Source organism: Triticum urartu, chromosome 5A (genome assembly GCF_056163025.1).
Source record: "Triticum urartu cultivar PI428250 chromosome 5A, HENAU_Tu73, whole genome shotgun sequence".
Taxonomy (NCBI): domain Eukaryota; kingdom Viridiplantae; phylum Streptophyta; class Magnoliopsida; order Poales; family Poaceae; genus Triticum; species Triticum urartu.
The window spans coordinates 683,390,510-683,406,349 of NC_141877.1; the positions used below are offsets into that span (position 1 = coordinate 683,390,510).

The 15,840-nt window shown below is 44.0% G+C and overlaps 1 protein-coding gene across 1 annotated transcript; it reads right to left on the reverse strand.

Annotated features, from left to right (window-relative positions):
• Positions 1–314: 314 nt before the first annotated feature.
• Positions 315–4,975, reverse strand: LOC125506560 (cytochrome P450 98A1-like). The gene is made up of 3 exons (XM_048671350.2): positions 4,415–4,975; positions 2,196–2,590; positions 315–1,136 (listed from the first exon to the last, which is right to left on the reverse strand). Exons 1-3 carry the CDS (start codon positions 4,902–4,904, stop codon positions 492–494), a joined length of 1,530 nt encoding a protein of 509 aa, XP_048527307.2. The 5' UTR covers positions 4,905–4,975; the 3' UTR covers positions 315–491.
• Positions 4,976–15,840: the final 10,865 nt, after the last annotated feature.

The following is a 15,840-nucleotide window of genomic DNA, read 5'->3' on the forward strand; positions in this document are numbered from 1 at the left end:
TAACATTCCAAGCCGCTCCTTAAACAAACATTCCAAGCTGCTCACATCCAAGGTTTCTTTTGCACAAACCACCCGGCAAATCATGCTGCCCCATGAGAAACCCATATACCGAGTAAAACAAATACTGGAACTTTAAAAAAGAAGAAGTTAAACGGTCCATGTGTAGTTAGATACGACAGGAACTGAAACATATATCACACCTAACTAGCGATGTTGTAGTGGTAACTAGGGTTTTCCATATCAAGTCCAACCTTATATATAGGCCACTGGTTCGACCCTTGGTCCTGCGGACCTAACCAGTCTGCCAGCAGACAGTTTCTGAATATATTAAGTTCAATAATAATGTATATAAGTGGTACATACATAATTTTGAATTCAAGATTTGATTTAAGTTTTGCCTGAAATTTATCTAGTATTTAATGGTTACTGTGGTAACCTAGAATCTCGGTCCCCCATGAGAAAAAAACATCATTCAAAATCCAAAACCTTGCTCACATCTCAACCGGGACCCTGTTGTACAACTCCTTGTCCAGGCGCGGCTTGGCGACAGCCTGCAGCGGCGTGCTCATGAACATGACAATTCCAGGGGACTCCATCATGTCAACATCCTCCGGCATGGTACCTTCTGGCAGAGACCACTCGAAATGGTGCAGAAGGTGCCCGATCATGGAGGCCACGAGGTTGATTCCCAGCTGCGCGCCAGGACACACCCTCCGGCCCGCGCCGAAGGGGAGCACCCTGAAGTCACCACCCTTGATGTCAATGCTCTCCTCCAGGAAACGCTCCGGCCTGTACTCCAGCGGGTTTCTCCACACATCGGGGTTGCGAGCGACCGCCCACACATTCACCGTGACATCGGCGCCCTTTGGGATGTTGTAGCCGTCGACCTTGACGCTTGCGCTGGCCTTGTGCGGCAGCATGAGCGGCGTTGCCGGGTGCAACCGGAGGGACTCCTTGACGACGGCTAGCAAGTAGGGCAGTTTTTGGAAGCCGGTCTCGGACATGACGCGGTCACGGCCGATGACACTGTCCAACTCCTCTTGCAGCTTCTTCTGCACCCTGGGATACCTGACCAGCTCTGCCATTGTCCACTCGACTGATATGACTGTTGTGTCCATGCCAGTAGTGATGATGTCCTGAACACAAGGAACAAATCTTGGGGTGGTAAGCACTAAAGAAATCACAAGAGGGCCCCCTCAACAGATTATCAGGGTGCAACTTCAGTACATAGCAGATATCGTGTACTGCTTTGATGTTGATTTAGCAGTATGAACAAGTTTGGCATTTGCAAGATACGAATATAAAGAGCCACAGTGTGACAATTTTTTTTGGCTAAATACTACTCCCTCCTTCTCATATTAACTGTCGCCCAGCCGAATGTATCTAGACGTATATCAGTGCTAAATCCATTTGTTTGACCAACAAGTAACATGTGAAGGAGGAAATAGTTCGTGATCAATTAGTATTTAACAACAAAGCATTGGACACGGATTTGGTAAACATGGCTCCACGCGCACCCCTTATTAATAGTAAAATCAAAAAATACTAGAAAAAACAAAAAATCTGAACCTTTTTTTTATAATATACATAGCTAACCAGTATACTCGTGTATGAAGTTTCACGAAGAAATCACATCCATGGCAATCTTGGCAAAAATGACAAAATCGAAGCTATATTAAAAAACACACTGTTTGATGAATAGTATGGTCCTAATTGTATTTTCTTCACTAAGAATACCATATGTGTCAATAGATCACGAAACTTCACACTCGAGTAGAATTGTCGACTAAGTTTCATACCCCGAAATTTCAGAATTTTTTTTAAAAATCTTTGTATTTACTATTCACATGGGTGCGTGTGGAACCATGTTCACCTTTGTATTTTCGCAAAGCATTACCTTATTTGTAACGAGAAAATAAACATGCATTTTCCAATCCCAGCATCTTACACCAACCTTGAGAGAGTGGCATCTCACCAAACGTATATCTAGTAAATTTGGCTAAACTTTCCTTTCTCCCAAAAATCAATCAATGCAATAAAAAGGCAGGGAATGCAACATTTATGCAAATAATGGGAGCACTGACAAGGCATTGATATTTTATTCCACATTAAAAATTGGGACATCTTATGACACTAAAATCAAAATGTACTGTATGAAGATATATTAATTAAATATAAAGGGGCATCCATCATACCCATAGAAGTCCGAAAACTGTGTCATCACTAAGGTCATACTGTTCTCTGAGAGTCAACAGTGCATCCACGAAATGATTCTTGCTACCACTCTCCTCGAGGGCCTTCGCATGCTCTTCTATGATCTTCTTGGTCAGGTGATCCCTTCTCTCATTGTGGGTCTTGTAAAGCTCGTCATTAAGTGGAAACAGCCATCTCAAGTACCAAACATATTCAGCAATAGAGAGAGATGCACCTATTTTTATCCCGTTGTTGACAATACTCTTGAACTCATGCCCTTCTTCGTTAATTTCGCCATTTGCATTCATGAACCGCTTCCCAAAAACTAGCCGTGTTATATTGTTGAAAGACACCATAGCAAGGTGACTCCTCAGAACCAATGGCTTTCCTTCATTACCTAAAAACATTGGAACAATTAATTTACAACTCAACTCAATACGATATTGCTATGAATCTTATAGTATTTTGCTATGAACTTTGCAATTAGAATTGTGTTATTAACAAGGAGAAAATAGTGTGCTATGACAAAATAGCGCGTCCCTTAAAATCTGCTATAGTGAACCTATAACGCGCTATAGCGAACGGTATATTGTACACTGATTCCATTTAGCGAATCTTGTTGTATTTTGTCGAATGAATCTTATAACATATTGCTATGGATGTTGCAATTAGAATTATGGTATGAATCTTATAAAATGTTACTATGAATGCTTTTTCTTGTCAGAATCAGTGTGTACAATGCTTTGGCATCCGGCCTTGGCACGACGCTTCGATAGATGGCTCGTATTGTTTGTGGTACTGAAATCGGATCCAAAACGTCGCATAATAGTGCTCCTTTTCTTTTTCTTTTCTTTTTTGGCGGGGTTCTTTTTCTTTTCCATGCAAGCTTGACACTAAGAAAGGTACGTATCTCTAGGGAGCACATGCCCTCCAGCCGCCCAACCAGGCGACACGGGGGAATCCAACCTCCAGCCGCCGGCGGCCCCTCCCTCACCTCCTTCCCCACCCCCGCCGCCGCTGGAGGAGGCCGTCCGACGGCGGACGGCGGCGGCGGGGCGTCCTTAGTTTTTCCTTAATTTTCTCCCTCGCCCTAGCTCATTCTTCTATTCCCACATCCATTGTTGATCTGATCTGATCTGCCAAGACAACCTGGCCAAGATCGTGGTGCCGATCCCGACATGGACAGCGCCGTTCGGTCACAATCTGGCGAGGCGCGCGCCCCTCCAGCCGCGGTCGTCCATAGTGACGGAGGCGAGGGGCATGATGCCATCCGCGGCTGCCCACTGATGTTCCTTGTCTGGTACCGTTGTGTGGCCTTTGCCCGAGATCTTCGGCACTGCGCACAGATCACCGTGACGAGGAACAAGCGGCGGCGCCACCACATCATATTATCCACCTCGTCGGCCAGGGATTAACGGAGGTGGGTATGTCAAGATGGATCGAAGGCCAGAGGTTCTACGCACTCATACTGTGTGAGACTTCTTGGTAATGGCAGTGATGTAAGAAGAAGACTGGATGGGGCAGATCGGAAGAAATTTGCGTGTCGGACGATTGGAATCTTGCAGCAGTAATCTCGGCGAGTGGGGCGGCGACACTGGCAGACTTCGTTCTTGGCGGTCTCAGTTTTCGGGGTGAAAACCCTAGGTCTTGTACCTGGCAATGACGGCTTCCTAGTCGTTTCCTTGTTGAAGGCATTGTTTGGAGATTGGACCTTCTCCAGGGTGAAAACCCAGGATCTGACTATGATGGTTGGACCGGACGACGATGGTGTTTGTGCACTATAACCTTCTTGTAGGCGTTCGTTTTTGGAGAATCTTTTTCGGAGTCTAGGTGTTGCCATCACTGGTTGTGCTCTTGCTGCTGCGAGCCTCTCTTTGTTTCGACTGGGCCTTTGTTTTCTTTTTTCTTCTTCTTTTATTTTTTGGCTGTGTGCATTCGTGATGTCTAGACTTAATCTGGATATTATGTTGTTGCAGAGGTTGGGTGTAATTGATATCATCTTGATATTAATATATTCCCTTCGTCGAAAAAAAGTTAAACAGTTTGCTAATCCGGCGAACCCATCCCAACACGAGTCTAACAGGAGAAAGCAATTCGTCAACCACTCGACGTACCAGTTTATTTGCAGCAGCAACAATAATGCCTGGCATAAGTAATGTCAGTGTGCGGAGGTGAAAAAGAACATAAAAAAGGTGCGATCTCGGTTGCTTGCTTTGCTTACCGGGGCCGATGGCGGCGCGATGGACTGACGCGACCATGGCGGTGACCTCGTCCTCCCGGATGGGGCGGAGCGCCTCGAGTCGCTTCTGCGTGAAGAGCTCAAGATTGCACAGCTTGCGCACCTTGATGTAGTGCGGGCCGTAGTCGGCCCAGACGAGGTCCTGGCCGTTGCGGCTGAAGCGCTGGGTGGAGCGGTTCCGGGTGCGGTTGGCAAGCTGCTGGTCGTGCTCCTTGAGCACCTCCTTGGCCAGCTCCGGCGTGGAGACGACAACGGTGAGGGAGGAGCCGAACCACACGGAGAAGATTGGCCCGTACCGCTCCGCCCACTCCTGGAAGCAGCGGCAACGCACGGGCTTGATCTGGCGCAGGTTGCCTACCACCGGCCACGGGCACGGGCCCGGCGGGAGGCGCAGCCAGTCGAGTAGCGCGAGCAAGATCGGGATCGCCACCAGCGCCAGGACGAAGGGGAGAAGCACCGAGGCCGCGTCCATGGTGGCTACCTATGAGTGACTGCTAGCTTTGTTCTATTCTGTTCCGGGTTGGGAGAAATGGTGGTAGGACATGTACAGGGTGCGTATATGTGAGAGTAGAAACTAATGGGCACATGCAACAGAGAACGAAAATTATCCTGTGGAACAACCAAACTGGTGCACCGGATGCACCAGTGGCTTATGGGCCATGCATCTATTCTATCTATCTACCTTCTATCTATTTTATCTATTCTATCTTCTAATCTATCTATATATCTATCTATCTATACAGCGGCGGGACATACCGACGTACGCCTTCCTGTGCAGCGCCTGCTAGGGCGTGTACAATGATGCTATCTTGAGAGTGGCATGTAGAATAATTGATGAGGTGTAGGAGAGATAACTCATAAGAAAAGGCTTGTCTTCTCTTATTTGAGAGAAGACAAGAGATGATCTCTTAGCACAATATGTCTCACCATATTTTTAGGAAGGGCTAGTTATTGAAGATAAGGCTAAGAGATGACCCATTGTAGACATTTCTTTTGTCATCTCTAAATTACATGCAAGATCAGGGGCGGAGCCAGAAAATTTGACCATTGGGTTCACTCCAGGACTACATTCCATATAGCTTTATTTTGGTTTGCCAAAGTATGTACCAAGTCTCAAAAAAATTCCTTAAATTTTTTTTGAATATTTTGACTCTTCTGACTCGTCATGGCCTCAGAAAGATAAGCCTTGATGCAACATCTCACCAAATCAATCGAAGCATTAAGCTGGATTTGATTTTGCTTTTTTATAAGATCAGTTTGCTTATCAAGAGCAACCTGAATTGACTAAACTTGATTTATCAAAGCATCACATCATTTTTACTATTACATTATGCAAGCTAATAACACTACCCTTACCCACTAGTAGAAAAAGGGTCAAACGTGAAGCACATTAGTGCCGGTTTGAATCTGAGCCAACACTAATGTGTACATTAGTGCCGGTTTCAACGGCTAGCCGGGCCGCTCTCATTAGTACCGGTTCGTGGCGAATCTTTAGCACCGGTTCGTGCCACGAACCGTTACTAAAGTGAGTGGTGGCAGGATGTTGTCAGTCCGGGGCCCCTCCAGCACCTTTAGTACCGGGTCGTATCACGAACCGGTGCTAAAGGTCGTCCTACATAGACCCTTCGTCCACCCGAGCTCGCTCTGTTCTTTCCCTTTCCCCTCTCCTCTATGTTCTTTTCCCTCTTCCTCTCAAGCTCATCACACATTTTTCCCAAGATTTGAAGGCCCCCATCCATTCAAATGATCACAAAGGTTAGCAACTTTTTCCTTTCATCTCTCATTGCTAGATTAGCTCGTGCAATGCTTTATATAGTGATTGATTTTTGAGTTTAGTAATTTGGGAGGAATTATATATATGTGCTAGTATTTGATTTATATGCAATTTGAGGTCAAAAATAACACTTAGTTTGCATATGTAGGTGTGGTTTACTTAGTACCTTCTAAATCTCCGTCGTAACCACCGTCGATCGCTCGCAACGTCCTGTCGCCGGCACCACCTTGTGGTGAGCCTCTTGTTCATGAAGTTTTATATAAAAAAATGATGTTTGTGGGATTTGGATATATAGTTACTCATATAATTATCTTACCCATACGTTGTTTGTTATACATAGTGCCATGGTTTTGATATCCGTCCCCGTCAGCCCTCGTCCGGGTTATGATTCGGATGTGGTATATTCTCTTTTAAAACTATTCATTGCATTTCGTGTTTATGACAAATTATGCCCATCAAGTTGACATAGATATTTGTATGTAGGAGGTAGTTGAACCGGAAATTCCAACCGACCCTATTGTCGAGAGGTTAAATTTAGTTGAAAGAGAAAACGAGGATTTGATGGAAAAATTGAAAAGAATTGAGGGGGAGAAGATGGAATTGGAGTTGCATGTTGCTGATGTCGTCGATGATCACAAGATTAAGATGGAGAAAATGCGCTTGAAGATTAGAAAGATTAGAAAATATGCCATTCATAGTGAGGCTTGGTACCATTATGTTGTTGGATCAATTGTTACCTTAGTTGCGATCTTGATCGCATTTGTTGTTGCATTTAAATTCTTTAGCTAGAGAGTTATTTGTTTGTTGCATTTAAGTGTTGTATGATCTTTATGTATGAACTTTATGTATTGTATTAATTTGATGTTTTCGGTGCTGTGTATTGAAGATGAGTCGGCAATGGATGTACGATGACCGATGCTCTCCTGAGTTCATTAATGGCGTGCGTACTTTTCTGCTTGCGGTTGAGGCAAACAAGCGAGCGGATGGTTTTATGCATTGTCCATGTGCTGGCTGTAAGAATGGTCACAATTACTCTACGTCAAGAACCATTCACGTCCACCTGTTTGAGTTCGGTTTCATGCCCCACTATAATGTTTGGACCAAGCATGGAGAAAGAGGGGTTATGATGGAAGACAATGAAGAAGAAGAGGATGACGACAGCTATCCTGGCCATGGGTTCCTTGAATACGATGATACAACAATGAGGGAAGAAGCTGAGCCGGTAATGCGGGAAGAAGCTGAGCCGACAATGCGGGAAGAAGCTGAAGAAGAGGCATCGGATGAGCCCGTTGATGATCTAGGTCGGGCCATTGCCGATGCAAAGAGAAACTGCGCAAGTGATTTGGAGAAGAAGAAGTTGCAGCGCATGTTAGAGGATCACAAAAAATTGTTGTACCCGAATTGCGTAGGTGACAAGAAAAAGCTGGGCACCACACTGGAATTGCTGCAATGGAAGACAGAGAATGGTGTATCTGACAAGGGATTTGGAAAGTTGCTGGTAATGATAAAGGATATGCTTCCAAAGGACAACGAATTGCCCGAGAGTATGTACGAAGCAAAGAAGGTTGTCTGCCCTCTAGGGTTAGAGGTGCAGAAGATACATGCATGCCCTAATGATTGCATCCTCTACCACGGTGAGTACGAAGATTTGAACGCTTGCCCGGTATGCGGTGCATTGTGCTATAAGATCAACCGCGATGACCCTGGTGATGTCGAGGGCGAGCGCCCCAGGAAGAAGATTCCTGCCAAGGTGATGTGGTATGCTCCTATAATACCACGGTTGAAACGTTTGTTCCAAAACAAAGAGCATGCCAAGGCGATGCGATGGCACAGAGAAGACCGTAAGAAAGACGGAAAGTTGAGAGTACCCGCTAACGGGTCGTAGTGGAGAAAAATCGAAAGAAAGTACGGGAAGGAGTTTGCAGATGACGCAAGGAACGTATGGTTTGGTCTAAGCGCAGATGGCATTAATCCTTTTGGGGAGCAGTAACACATAGAGAGCAATGAAGGAATAAGGCTATACTGCATGCATATTTGGCTGGTGGAAAGCTCTATGGTTACAGTTTTGCGTAAAGCCAATTTTTCCCTACTGCAAAGGAATAAAGTTTTATTTAACTATCATGGTAGTTGTTAAACATAAAGAGTGTAGACACCCTCTCAATCCCAATTAAACATCATCATTAAAACCCAACAAAATTAATTAGAGTAACATGATGAGATTCACGTGATAATCCAGGTACTAGATACTCAAGTTGTCCATAACCGGGGACACGTCTAACCATGATTAGTTTATACACTCTGCAGAGGTTTGCACACTTTTCCCCACAAGACTCGATCTCCTCCGATGGGGTTCTCTCACTACATGGTGTTTGAGAAACGGATGACCGAGACATAGTTTTTCAGAAGCGCTAGCACCTTACGATCGGGTAGACCGTTACACCTACTTTCCCCTACATCTACTAGTCTACCACTGTAAGAGTTCGCATGACTTAATCAACTATGCTAGAGCCCATAGTAGCTTGTGGCTGCACACGGAAGTTTCTAGCATGAATAATCTCATGATCCCTTTGAGCCTGGGTGGCGGTCCAAAAGAAAAAACAGGCAACCGCTGGAATACCCAGGTGCCTCAATCCACCCAGATGTGTGTTTAAGTTGCCACCTTAAATAAACCATTAATTAACAATCTCACATCTGTCATGGATACACTCACCCAATCCACGTCTACTAGCATAGCATGGCAATATAAGCAAACGTAGAAGTAACTCCCAGGGTTTGATAAAGAAACAGGTAATAGGTACTACCTCATCTACTTCCCAAAACCCACAATTTAATTAGATCCTAATCATGCAATGTTTGAGGATTGACCTAATGCAATAAAAACTGGGTAGTAGGAGGTATGATCAAAGTGTCACTTGCCTTGCTGATGATCCGTGAAACCTAGGGATTCGAAGTACCAAGCGGCGCACAACGGGTACTCTAACGCAAACAAACAAACAAGCATACAATAACTACTCAACTAATGCACAGGTAAAACTCAAATAAGAGATCTAACCAGAAAGTTCAACTTAAGAACTCCAGTTGGCAAAAGAAATCAAATCGAACGAAGCAACGAAAGACAAACGGCGAAAGAAACAAACTTCGTTTACTAATCTGGATCTAGGTCAAATTTTACAGAGGCAAAAACTTGTTTGAGTTGGTTAAACGGAAAGAGGGTTTCGAGGCGAAACTCCAGGCGCTTGAATCGCCTGATTCAGATAAACGAGCGAAGAGTTACACTAAAACGTAAATCGGATCAGAAATCGCGATCAGAAATAATCACGGAATAATTCGAGAAAAAGAAAAACGACGAACAGAATAACGAACGAACATTCGTTTTCTGGAACTAAACGATGAACGCTTTCGTTAAAACAAAAGAACGAGCGAACGCTCGCTAAATAAATAAACCGAAAAACCGATCTATTTAAAAAACGAAACTAGGGTTTTCTAAAAAAACTAGATCAGTTTTTCTCAGAAAACCGGGCGGCGACGGCTACCTCGGCTCGGACTCCGGCGGGGCTCCGGTGGGGTTCCGGGCGGCGTGGGGTGGCGGGGCGGCGACGGCGTCGGCGGGGCGGCGGCTGCGGCGGCGGGACAGGCTGCGGCTTGCGGCGGCGCGGGCGGCATGGGGTGCGGCGGCGGCGACTCGGGGCTCCAGGGGGGGCCCCGGGGTGGTATATAAAGGAGGGAGGGGGGCGGCGGCGTCTGACTTGGGGAGGGGGTCGGGCGGCGGCGGCGGCTCCGGCTCGGACTCTCCGAGTCCGGCGGCAGCATGGGCGAGGAGGCGGTGGCGCCTGGCGGGCCGGCCTGGCCCAGTCGGGCGCGCAGGTTTTTTTTTTTTAAAAATTCCGCCGAACTAAGAAAAATCCTAAATAAATAAATAAAATTCTAAAATTGCCAAAACAAATTTTCACCGTCTAAATAAAATATTTAGAACAGGATGAACATTTTCTTGGCCCTAAATGTAGTTTTTGAAAACGTGCAATTTTTCCTATATTCAAATAAAACAGTGAAAAACTCCAAAACAAAAACTTATTTGATTTTATTATTAAACTCTCAATATTTCTTTATTTTGGGAAAGTCATTTTATTCCCTCTCTCATATTTTTATAATAGAAATAATTGAAGATAAAATAAATAAAATCAAATGATCCTATTTTCAAAATTTGAGAAAACTCAAATATGAAAATAACGAAATCCCTAACTCTCTCTGTGGGTCCTTGAGTTGCCTAGAATTTCTGGATCAGGCCTAAAAGCAATAAAATATGCTATGCAATGATGATCTAATGTATAACATTCCAAATTGGAAATTTGGGATGTTACACCGTGGCAGCGGGGAGAATCGGAATAAAGCATTAGCACATAGTGAATACATGAACTCCTCAAACTACGGTCATCACTGGTAAGTATCCCGATTATTGTCACTTCGGGGTTAACGGATCATAACACATAATAGGTGACTATAGATTTGCAAGATAGGATCAAGAACTCTCATATACTAATGAAAACATAATAGGTTCAGATCTGAAATGATGGCACTCGGGCCCTAGTGACAAGCATTAAGCATAGCAAAGTCATAGCAAGATCAATCTTAGAACATAGTGGATACTAGGGATCAAACCCTAACAAAACTAACTCGATTACATGATAAATCTCATCCAACCCATCACTGTCCAGCAAGCCTACGATGGAATTATTCACGCACGGCGGTGAGCATCATGAAATTGGTGATGGAGGATGGTTGATGATGACGATGGCGACGGATTCCCCTCTCCGGAGCCCCGAACGGACTCCAGATCAACCCTCCCGAGAGGTTTTAGGGCTTGGCGGCGGCTCCATATCGTAAAACGCGATGATTTCTTCTCTCCTATTTTTTTATCCCCAAAAGCAGATATATAGAGTTGGAGTTGGAGTCGGGAGGTCTCCAGGGGGCCCACGATGTAGGGGGCGTCCTCCACCCTCATGGCAAGGGTGTGGGCCCCCTGGTCTTCATCTTTGGCGAGGATTTTATTTATTTATTATAAGATATTCCATGGAGTTTCAGGTCATTCCGAGAACTTTTGTTTGTTGGGGAAGGTAGTAATTTCAAAAAATTTCCTACGCACACACAAGATCATGGTGATGCACAACAACGAGAGGGGAGAGTGTTGTCTACGTACCCACACAGACCGACTGCGGAAGCGTTGACACAACGTAGAGGAAGTAGTCGTACGTCTTCCCGATCCGACCGATCCAAGCACCGTTACTCCGGCAGCTCCGAGTTCTTAGCACACGTACAGCTCGATGACGATCCCCGGGCTCCGATCCAGCAAAGCGTCAGGGAAGAGTTCCGTCAGCAAGACGGCGTGGTGACGATCTTGATGTTCTACCGTCGCAGGGCTTCGCCTAAGCACCGCTACAATATGATCGAGGTGGAATATGGTGGCAGGGGGCACCGCACACGGCTAAGGAACGATCTCAAGGATCAACTTGTGTGTCTTTGGGGTGCCCCCTGCCCCTGTATATAAAGGATGGAGGAGGAGGAGGCCGGCCAAGGCTAGGTGCGGCCAGGATGTGGAGTCCTACTAGGACTCCAAGTCCTAGTAGGAGTCCACCAAGAGGGGAGGAAGGGAGAAGGAAGTGGAGGAGTAGGAAAGGTGGCCGGCCCCCTTTTCCCTAGTCCAATTCGGACTAAAGGGGAGGGGGGGGGGGCGCAGCAGGCCCTTTCTCCTCTTCCAACTAAAGCCCATCAAGGCCCAATACTTCTCCCGTAACTACCCGGTACTCCGAAAAATACTCGAATCACTCGGAACCTTTCCGATGTCCGAATATAGTCGGCCAATATATCGATCTTTACGTCTCGACCATTTCGAGACTCCTCGTCATGTCCCCGATCTCATCCGGGACTCCGAACTCCTTCGGTACATCAAAACTCATAATATAACTGTCATCGAAACCTTAAGCGTGCGGACCCTACGGTTCGAGAACAATGTAGACATGACCGAGACACGTCTCCGGTCAATAACCAATAGCGGGACCTGGATGCCCATATTGGCTCCTACATATTCTACGAAGATCTTTATCGGTCAGACCGCATAACAACATACGTTGTTCCCTTTGTCATCGGTATGTTACTTGCCCGAGATTCGATCGTCGGTATCCAATACCTAGTTCAATCTCATTACCGGCAAGTCTCTTTACTCGTTCTGTAATACATCATCCCGCAACTAACTCATTAGTTGCAATGCTTGCAAGGCTTAAGTGATGTGCATTACCGAGAGGGCCCAGAGATACCTCTCCGACAATCGGAGTGACAAATCCTAATCTCGAAATACGCCAACCCAACATCTACCTTTGGAGACACCTGTAATGCTCCTTTATAATCAGCCAGTTACGTTGTGACGTTTGGTAGCACCCAAAGTGTTCCTCCGGCAAACGGGAGTTGCATAATCTCATAGTCATAGGAACATGTATAAGTCATGAAGAAAGCAATAGCAACATACTAAACGATCGGGTGCTAAGCTAATAGAATGGGTCATGTCAATCAGATCATTCAACTAATGATGTGACCTCGTTAATCAAATAACAACTCTTTGTTCATGGTTAGGAAACATAACCATCTTTGATTAACGAGCTAGTCAAGTAGAGGCATACTAGTGACACTCTGTTTGTCTATGTATTCACACATGTATTATGTTTCTGGTTAATACAATTCTAGCATGAATAATAAACATTTATCATGATATAAGGAAATAAATAATAACTTTATTATTGCCTCTAGGGCATATTTCCTTCAGTCTCCCACTTGCACTAGAGTCAATAATCTAGATCACATCACCATGTGATTAACATCGATAGTTCACATCATCATGTGATTAACACCCATAGTTCACATCGCCATGTGACCAACACCCAAAGGGTTTACTAGATTCGGTAATCTAGTTCACATCGCTATGTGATTAACACCCAAAGAGTACTAAGGTGTGATCATTTTTTTCTTGTGAGAGAATCTTAGTCAACAGTCTTTCACATTCAGATCTGTTATGTATTTTGCAATTTTCTATGTCTACAATGCTCTGCACGGAGCTACTCTAGCTAATTGCTCCCACTTTCAATATGTATCTAGATCGAGACTTAGAGTCATCCAGATCAGTGTCAAAACTTGCATCGACATAACCCTTTACGGTGAACCTTTTTGTCACCTCCATAATCGAGAAACATATCCTTATTCCAGTAAGGATAATTTTGACCGCTGTCCATTGATCTACTCCTAGATCACTATTGTACTCCCTTGCTTAACATAGGGTATACAATAGATCTGGTGCACAGCATGACATACTTTATAGAACCTATGGCCAAGGCATAGGGAATGACTTCCATTCTCTTTCTATCTTCTGCCGTGGTCGGGCTTTGAGTCTTACTCAACTTCACACCTTCTAATACAGGCAAGAACTCTTTCTTTGACTGCTCCATTTTGAACTACTTCAAAATCTTGTCAAGGTATGTACTCATTGAAAAAACTTATCAAGCGTCTTGATCTATCTCTATAGATCTTGAAGCTCAATATGTAAGCAGCTTTACCGAAGTCTTTCTTTGAAAAACTCCTTTCAAACACTCCTTCATGCTTTACAGAATAATTCTACATTATTTCCGATCAACAATATGTCATTCACTTATACTTACCAGAAATGCTGTATTGCTCCCACTCACTTTCTTGTAAATACAGGCTTCACTGCAAGTCTGTATAAAACTATATGCTTTGATCAACTTATCAAAACGTATATTCCAACTTCGAGATTCTTGCACCAGTCCATAGATGGATCGCTGGAGCTTGCATATTTTGTTAGCACCTTTAGGATTGACAAAACCTTCTGGTTGTATCATATACAACTCTTCTTTAATAAATCTATTAAGGAATGCAGTTTTGTTTATCCATTTGCCAGATTTCATAAAATGCGGCAATTGCTAACATGATTCGGACAGACTTAAGCATAGATACGAGTGAGAAACTCTCATCGTAATCAACACCTTGAACTTGTCGAAAACCTTTTTGCGACAATTCTAGCTTTGTAGATAGTAACACTACTATCAGCGTCCGTCTTCCTCTTGAAGATCCATTTATTCTCAATTGCTTGCCGATCTTCGGGCAAGTCAACCAAAGTCCAAACTTTGTTCTCATACATGGATCATATCTCAGATTTCATGGCCTCAAACCTTTTCGCGGAATCTGGGCTCATCATCGCTTCCTCATAGTTCGCAAGTTCGTCATGGTCTAGTAACATGACTTCCAGAACAGGATTACCGTACCACGCTGGTGCGGATCTCACTCTGGTTTACCTACGAGATTCGGTAGTAACTTGATCTGAAGTTACATGATCATCATCATTAGCTTCCTCACTAATTGGTGTAGTAGTCACAAGAACAGATTTTTGTGATGAACTACTTTCCAATAAGGGAGAAGGTACAATTACCTTATCAAGTTTTCTACTTTCCTTCCACTCACTTCTTTCGAGAGAATCTCCTTCTCTAGAAAGTATCCATTCTCAGCAACGAATGTCTTGCCTTTGGATCTGTGATAGAAGGTGTACCCAATTGTTTCCTTTGGGTATCCTATGAAGACGCACTTCTCCGATTTGGGTTTTGAGCTTGTCAGGTTGAAACTTTTTCACATAAGCATTGCAACCTCAAACTTTTAAGAAACGACAACTTTGGTTTCTTGCCAAACCACAGTTCATAAGGCGTCGTCTCAACGGATTTAGATGGTGCCCTATTTAATGTGAATGCAGCTGTCTCTAATGCATAACCCCAAAACAATAGTGGTAGATCGGTAAGATACATCATAGATTGCACTATATCCAATAAAGTACGGTTATGACGTTCGGACACACCATTGTGCTGTGGTGTTTCAGGTGGCGTGAGTAGTGAAACTATTTCACATTGTTTTAACTGAAGACCAAACTCGTAACTCAAATATTTTACCTCTGCGATCATATCGTAGAAACTTTTATTTTCTTGTCACGATGATTTTCCACTTCGCTCTGAAATTCTTTGAACTGTTCAAATGTTTCAGACTTATGTTTCATCAAGTAGATATCCCCATATCTACTCAAATCATCTTGTGAAGGTCAGAAAATAATGATACCTGCTGTAAGCCTTAATATTCATCGGACCACATACATCAGTATGTATGATTTCCAACAAATCTGTTGCTTGCTTCATTGTTCCGGAGAACGGCGTTTTAGTCATCTTGCCCATAAGGCATGGTTCGCAAGCATCAAGTGATTCATAATCAAGTGATTCCAAAATCCCATCAGCATGGAGTTTCTTCATGCGCTTTACACCAATATGACCTAAACGGCAGTGCCACAAATAAGTTGCACTATCATTATTAACTTCACATCTTTTGGTTTCAATATTATGAATATGTGTATCACTAAGATCGAGATCCAATGAACTATTTTCATTGGGTGTGTAACCATATAAGGTTTTATTCATGTAAACAAAACAACAATTTATTCTTTTACTTAAATGAATAACTGTATTACAATAAACATGATCAAATCATATTCATGCTCAACGCAAACACCAAATAACACTTATTTAGGTTCAAGACTAATCCC

Excerpts from the sequence above, each read along its gene's own strand:
- LOC125506560 (XM_048671350.2), bottom strand. The coding sequence starts at position 4,904 with ATGGACGCGGCCTCGGTGCTTCTCCCCTTCGTCCTGGCGCTGGTGGCG. Across the intron at positions 2,591-4,414 it reads TCGCGCCGCCATCGGCCCCG|GTAATGAAGGAAAGCCATTG; the intron begins GTAAGCAAAGCA and ends CAATGTTTTTAG. Across the intron at positions 1,137-2,195 it reads CAGTTTTCGGACTTCTATGG|GACATCATCACTACTGGCAT; the intron begins GTATGATGGATG and ends CCTTGTGTTCAG.